Genomic DNA, 7,664 nt, shown 5'->3' on the forward strand with positions numbered 1-7,664 from the left:
CCACCCTTTCAAAAGCGTGGCGATAGCTTAAAAAGCGTGGCAATAGAGCTGTTTTTTTGTAGTGTGGGGAAATTGGATTTGCAACATTTGGTTTGGAAATTAGGCATATTGTATATTTTTGGTGAAAATGAAAAAAAATGGTTGAGCACATATTCTTACATTCAATACCTTAAGCATATGCATTAAGAAAAAACAAAAGAAAAAAGAAAAAGAGAAAAAGAAAAGAAAAGGAGCAAATAATAAAAGGGGACAAAATGCCCCAAAGTAAATGGTGATAGCAATGCATATGAGTTGTACTAAAAATTGGGATGCATGAAAATGTGGAAAACATAGTTAATGGGTAGTTAGATTTTATATTCTGATTACATGGATTGTCTTAGGTTCGGCGGGAAGTTTGGGTTAATCGAGGATTCAGATTTTAGTCCACTTAACCAAATATAATCCTACCTTGACCCTAACCCCATTACAACCCTTGAAAAAACCTCTTGATATGTGTATTGGTGCATTAAATCTTTGTTGATTGTTAGAAGAAGAGCAAGTCCTAGAAAGCAAGCTTAGTAGAGAATTGAGAGAATCAACCCTTAAACACTAGAGTGATTAGAGTGTATACCCTTCTAGTGAGGATTCGATGCTCGATTCTTTGTTCCCGGCTTTCACGAGCTTTCTTCTTGCAAGTCCATTTGTACTTCATTTTATGATTTAAATTAGTGGAATCCAGTTCATATTTGTTCTTGGAGAATTCGATTTGCTTTTAACCAAGTAGGTAGAAGCATTTCACATTTAGTTACATTCATATGGATAGGTTGCATTTCATACATTCTACCATTCCTCTTCACCTCCTTTATAGCTTCTCTTGAGCTTAGCATGAGGACATGCTAATGTTTAAGTATGGGGAGATTGATAAACCGCTATTCTATGATTTATTTTGTATTGAATTGAGCAAATTTTATCAATTATTCTCACACTTATTCATGTAAATTGCATGTTTTACATTTTCCTTCCTAATTTCGTGCTATGATTGAAAACATGCTTCTTTGGCCTTAAATTTGCTAATTTTAATACTCTCTTGTTACCATTCGATGTCGTGATATGTGCGTTAAGTGATTTCAGGTTTTCTAGGGAAGGAATGGCTTAGAGGATGAAAAAGAAGCATGCAAAAGTGGAAGGAACTCAAGAAATTGAGGTTTTGGGAAGCTGGCAGCGACGCGTACGCATGGGCGACACGTACGCGTGACAGTTCAGAAGGTGAGCGACACGTACGTGTGGACGACGCGTATGCGTGACCAGGATTTTGTCAAGCGACGCGTACGCATGGGCGACGCATATGCGTGACAGAGCGTCACGTGCTGCAGATATCAGAAAACGCTAGGGGCGATTTCTGGGCTGTTTTTGGCCCAGTTCCAAGCCCAAAAACACATAATAGAGGCTGTAGAGTTGGGAGAATCCATCATTCAACATTCATTTACATAATTTTAGGTTTTAGATGTAGTTTTCTAGAGAGAGAGAGGAGTCTCTAGGTTTTAGGGTTTTTAGGTTTAGCTTTTCTCAAATTCAGATTTCTACTCTACTTTAATTTAGTTTCTCTTCTACTTTTATTTGTTTCAGTACCTTAGTTATCTATTTCTCTTGTTGATTACTTTATGTTGCCAATTTAGTTTATGAACTCTTATGTTTCCTTTGATCCATGTTAATGCAATTTATGTTTCCATATTTATGATTTCTTTCTTTAATTCGTGTTATTGATGCTTGCCATTGGTTGTTTAGATTTAGTATTCCTTGTTACTTTTCTATGCTTTTATTTTGTGCCTACCAAGTGTTTGATAAAATGCTTGGTTGGATTTTAAATTAGATGTTTACGTTCTTAACTTGGATTGATCAATTGGAGACTCTTGAATTGTCAAAGTCTCTTGTTGGTTGGTGATTGAAAGTTGCTAGTTGGCTTGAGTTTCACTAACTCTGATCTTTGATTAGGACTTGTGAACTCAAGTTGAATTGCTCACTTGACTTACCTTCAATTGTTAGAGGTTAACTAAGTGAGAGCAAAAGGCAATTACCATCACAAGTGACTATGATAATGAGGATAGGAATTCCAATTCTCAATCCTTGTCAGGACTTTTCTTAGTTGTTATTTTATTTTCTTTGTTACTTTCTTGTTTCTTATTCCAAACCCAAAAATATACTTTCCCATAACCAACAATAAACTACACTTCCCTGCAATTTCTTGAGAGATGACCCAAGATTTAAATACTTCGATTTATTTTTATTGGGTTTGCATTGTGAAAAACAATTTAAATTCTGACTGAGGTTTAATTGTCGGTTTAGAACTATACTTACAACGTGATTATTTTTGTGAAAATATTTACCGACATTTTTCCTCTGTCAGCCACTTTGAATTGCTACAGGTCAACTTCCATCCACATTCGTAGAATGCCTAAATTGAGATATATTCATCAAACAAACAATCAATAAAACACTTATCCGTACTTTCTCATTTTGGGTACATTTATACATAAAAGAAATTATACATAAAGAAAAAAAAAAGAAGAAGAAAAGAAGGGTTGAAATAACAAGAGTAATAAAAATTATGATTCTTATAATTTTGTGTGGCCATCTATATATAGTAGACCAGACAACTATGATTATCTAACAAAATTAATTTGTATTTATGCACTCAACTTGAATAAGTAAGAAATTATCTTATTTTAATTTAGTCTTTAATTCACATGATTTGAATTTAGCTTAATATATATTATTTGATTTGATTTGATTTGATTATTAGTTAAAAATATCTCAGTTGTTTTATTCATAAATTTATTATTTAATAACTAATAAATTAATCAAATTAATTAATTAGTACACACAATAAATTTGGTTTAATAAATTAAAAAAATTAAATTAAAAATACTAACAGAATATTAAAATAAATGAATTAGGAAATATTACCAAATTAAATTGATATAAATTATAATAAATTATATGATATTTAATTATCGAATCAAATCAATTAGTTGATATAGTTAGTTTATCATAATAACTTGTATTTAATGAGTGAAAAGAAATAAATTGGGAAACACTCTCAGAAGCATGCCACGTCAGCTCCATCATTAAGTGCATAAATCTGATTTTTATATAATAGAATAGATAGATAGAATAGATAGATGTATATTTATATTTTAGTATATATTTTTTTAGGGCAAAACACCCTAATAAGCCAAGGCAAGATTTAAGTTACGTAAATAAGCCAAAGTTAAAATCGTTTCAGCAATGAGCCAAACACTATTTTAATGTAATTCGAACCAGTGTGGTTCGAACTACAATCCTTAATAATTCGAACCAGAGTGGTTCGAATTAGGCTGAGAAAAGGTTGCATGTAATTCGAACCAAGGAGGTTCGAACTCTAATCCCATGTAATTCGAACAGGGCTAGTTCGAATTACACACTCGAAAGCAACCCATGTACCTGGTTCGAATTACCCTCAAAGTGGCTCCTTAGTAATTCGAACCGACCTGGTTCGAATTACTCGTGATTTGGCTATATAAGGAGTTCGAATCAGCCTCATTCGAACCATTATTCCTGTCCCCTGCCCCACCAAATCCCAGAGAAAACGACCCAGATTCTCTCTGACGAAGACCTGAACGGAATACTCTGCTAATGGGGGACGATCCGGCAAGGTTATATCGCTTGGACGGAGTTGCTCATATAGCTGGGGTCATCAACGACGAGGTTAGTTCAGAAATAAGTTCGTGCTAGCGGTATATGTGACTAAGTGATTTTGCATTTGGTTTTAGTGGTTTATGTTGGTTTTTTTATGTTGGCGATATATGTTAGTTGTTTTATGTTAGTGGTTTGTGTTAATTGTTTTATTTTAGTGGTTTGTATTAGTTGTTTTATATTAGTGATTTGTGTTAGTTGTTTTATGTTAGAGGTTTGTGTTAGTTGTTTTATTTTAGTGGTTTGTGTTAGTGGTTTAATGTTAGCTATTTTTTTGTTAATGGTTTTAGTGAAGCTGTTTTACGTTAGTGGTTCTAGTTAAGCTGTTTTATATTAGTGGTTTAGGGGGGTGGTCTATGGTAGTTGTTTTGCATGTAGTTGTCATTCATGGATATTTATGTGGTTTGATTTAGTATGATGTTTTGTTGATGATTTATCGTGTTGGTTATGTTTGTCATTGGTTATGAAGCCGGTTCTAACAATGCGGTGCTTGTCATGCGCAGCCTCAGCGATGCATCAGGAGCATGCGGCGGCAGCAGGGCAAGCGACTCGATGACAGATACGTTCCGTACTTGCAGATGGCCGGACTATACCATCTTGCAAGGCTGAACGACAGATGGTTCCGGTTAGACGAGGCCCTAGTCAATGCATTCGTGGAGCGCTGGCGTCCGGAGACGCACACGTTTCATATGCCGTTCGGAGAGTGCACGATCACACTTCAGGACGTGGCATACCAGTTGGGTTTGCCGGTGGACGGGCGTTACGTGAGTGGTTGCCTATTAGAGTTCCAGATATACATCCAGGGTGGCCGTTCAGCCTGGGTGTGGTTTCAGGAGTTGCTTGGGGTGACTCCTCCTCCCAGTCAGGTTCAGAAGTACGCAGTGAACTGTAGCTTGTTCCAGGAGACCTTTGGTGAGTGCCCCGACGGAGCCGATGACGAGACTGTGCGGAGATATGTCCGTGCGTACATCATGATGTTGTTGGGTACGCAGCTGTTTGCGGACAAGTCAGGCAACCGCGTTCACATCAGATGGCTTCCCTATGTAGCTAGGCTGGAGGAGATGGGTACCTATAGCTGGGGTTCTGCGGCACTAGCATGGTTGTACCGGTGCATGTGCCGAGTGGCGAACAGACATGTGGTCAAGTTAGCGGGCCCACTTCAGCTACTTCAGTCTTGGATCTTCTGGCGATTTCCTCTGTTTAGGCCTGCAGGGTATGAGACATTCAGCTGGCCGTTGGCCTCGAGGTACTCTACTCAACCTTCTCTATTTCAACTTAATTTGCATAACTCCATGTTCATTAATAATGTATTACATACCCAAAACACACATTTAAGTAGCCATAGGACACATGTATGATGCAGGTGGTCAGGTTACAACCCTTCCGGTAGCGAGAAGGGTCCTAGAGTGCAGATGTGGAGGCTGAGGATAGACCGGTTACAGGACAGGGAGGTGAGCACTCAACTTAAACATTTTCTTTATTTAACCACACTTTATGAGTTGTGTCCATGACTTGTCCTGACAATGGAGGGTTCTCCGTGCAGTTTATCTGGATGCCGTACAGCAGCCCCGACGTACTTCAGGTTGTGCATCCAGAGGCATTGGAGCATCGGCATATGGCGTTGTGGCGGTCTGTGACGTCGCTGATCTACTTTGCCGTCATAGAGTGGCATCAGATAGATAGGGTGCTTCCGCAGTTCGGAGGGGTGCAGCCCGTCCGGGTCCCGCCCTGAACATCGACTTTCTGATGTCGAAGGATGGCAGAGGCGGTGATAGATGGTTCCCGTACCACTTGCAGAAGTGGCATCTCTATTGGGAGTCCCGTGCGGAGACCGTGCTGAGGTTCGATGTTGTTGCCGACCCTCTCCGACGCCAACCGGTGGAACGCCCTGTAAAGCGTTCGGCAGAATATCAAATGATCCTACCTCGTCGCCTACGCCGTCATTGAGATCAACAGCAAAAGACGGAGAGGCGACAGGTTGGACCGCTGGCTCGTACACAGGGACGGATGAAGAAGCAACGGCAGGCCTGAAACTGGAACCGGCTGCCGTGGCTACAGTGGTGGTATTTCGGTTCGAACCCCCTGAGTTGGATACCACATCAACCAGCTTTGCCAACAATTCTGGTGTCCTCACCTCCGGAAACTGCCTCCGACAAAAAAACATGACTTGCAGGTCCTCATCACTACAAATGGTGAAACAATCATACTTCACGGTATCCTGCAGGACCATGATTGGAATGCGGTAGAAAAACTTCTTAACCCGCTTCGCACCTTCCAGACCAAGTTTCATCAGCACAGATCTAACAAGGTCATCATAGCTCATCGTTGGACTAACGACAATACAGAGAGGATCCTTATCTGTGAACTTCACACCCGAACGAGTTTTCCTCTTAAAGGATCCTTTGTGGTGAACCAAAACAACAAAACTCTCCTCACTAGCCATCTTAAACCCTCTAATGAGAGCAACTCACGTTTACAACCATATATATACTGCTCTGTCTACCACTAAATCGAACCAGCCTGGTTCGAATTAGGGATTGTGTAATTCGAACCAGCTTGGTTCGAATTACTTGATGCAGCTTCTCTCTCTATAATTCGAACCAGCTTGGTTCAAATTACTAACAATGCTAATTCGAATCACCCTGGTTCGATTTACTTGAACCATTTTCTCTCTCTGTAATTCGAACTGCCTTGGTTCGAATTATTCATGAATGCAGTTCGAACCAATGTGGTTCGAATTATATTAATATATGGTTTGGCTCATTGATGAAACGATTTTGGTTTTGGCTTATTTACGTAATTTCGGCCTGGCATTGGCTTATTATGGTTTTTTGCCCTATTTTTTATTAGTGTCTGATTTTGGTATATACCTAGCATATTAATTTATACAACTAACTGTGATTAGATTACATTGTTCAATTGGCTTGAAAGAGAAATGAAGCTCTGATTAAATAAGACACACAATATATATCTTCTTTTATTTGTCGAAATTCATGAACAACGCAAAAGAAAATCGACATATATTGCTAGATAGTACACAATAAATTAAAATTTTCAAATTATAAATGGCAAACATTAACTAGGTTGCCAAATGTTAATTACCATACTGTTGTTATATTAATAATAAAATAATTATGATTACGGTAGTCCTGGGAATCATAGCTTATTCCAGCAGCAACCGTAACGCATCATCATAGTAATAGTGATTGCAATTGCATTAGCTGCATTTTTTTTTATTTTAGTTTCTGCAATTCTTACAATTGCAATAATAATTGCAACCGTAATTTAAAAGTAAATATTTTCCCAATAAAGAGGGAGAGAATTTAGGAAATTAATTAAAGCTGCTCCTCAGTTACCAATTCCTCAATCATGTTCCCATTGATGAGAAGGTTATTATTACTGAAGACTGATTCAACCTCTTTGGACGATGTTGAAATAATCGGACATTTTTGCGCAATCACAATAGAATTGATAACCTCATCAGTAGGGTGAAAGACGGACAAAACTTCAAATCCTTTGAGATCAAAAGAAGGATTGACTACCGGATATAGAAATGCTCTGGCACTATAGGCACTTCTTACCATAAGAAATGCCCCAGGTGCCATATACTTACCCAGATGGTCAATTACTTTCTTCTTCTCCTCATTTTTCATTCCCACGAGCGCGGCAAGAAAAACAACATTGAACTCGTTCAAACCATGCGACACATCTAATATGTCGCTAGTGTGAAAGACCATGCGCTTTGACAGGTCATGATCCGAAGACACCAACGCCTTGGCCATAGAATTGGCCAAAGCGTCTATGTCATAATTATGGAATGTGGTGTTGGGAAAGTGGTTGGTAGCCAAGACAATGGAGGTTAAGGGAAGAGGGCCAGAACCCACGAAGGCAATCTTGGTGGGAACAGCCTGGCAGTGCTGGCTAAGAATGTTGAATTCGAGACAACTAAGTTT

The 7,664-nt window shown here is 38.8% G+C and overlaps 2 protein-coding genes across 2 annotated transcripts in view; one reads left to right on the forward strand and one right to left on the reverse strand.

Annotated features, from left to right (window-relative positions):
- Positions 4,236 to 5,568, forward strand: LOC110266813 (protein MAIN-LIKE 1-like). Its single transcript, XM_021111835.1, has 4 exons — positions 4,236 to 4,352; positions 4,434 to 4,957; positions 5,075 to 5,162; positions 5,255 to 5,568. The coding sequence occupies exons 1-4, from the start codon at positions 4,236 to 4,238 to the stop codon at positions 5,441 to 5,443; spliced, it is 918 nt and encodes a 305-aa protein (XP_020967494.1). The 3' UTR covers positions 5,444 to 5,568.
- The window catches only part of LOC107619807 (nicotianamine synthase), a gene marked incomplete in the record, with an annotated part of 1,483 nt that continues 482 nt past the window's right edge, over positions 6,664 to 7,664 (reverse strand). The window contains 1 exon segment of the mRNA XM_016322087.2: positions 6,664 to 7,664. Within this exon segment, the coding sequence (XP_016177573.2) occupies positions 7,047 to 7,664 (618 nt within the window).

This window comes from Arachis ipaensis, chromosome B09 (genome assembly GCF_000816755.2).
Source record: "Arachis ipaensis cultivar K30076 chromosome B09, Araip1.1, whole genome shotgun sequence".
In the NCBI taxonomy this organism is placed as follows: domain Eukaryota; kingdom Viridiplantae; phylum Streptophyta; class Magnoliopsida; order Fabales; family Fabaceae; genus Arachis; species Arachis ipaensis.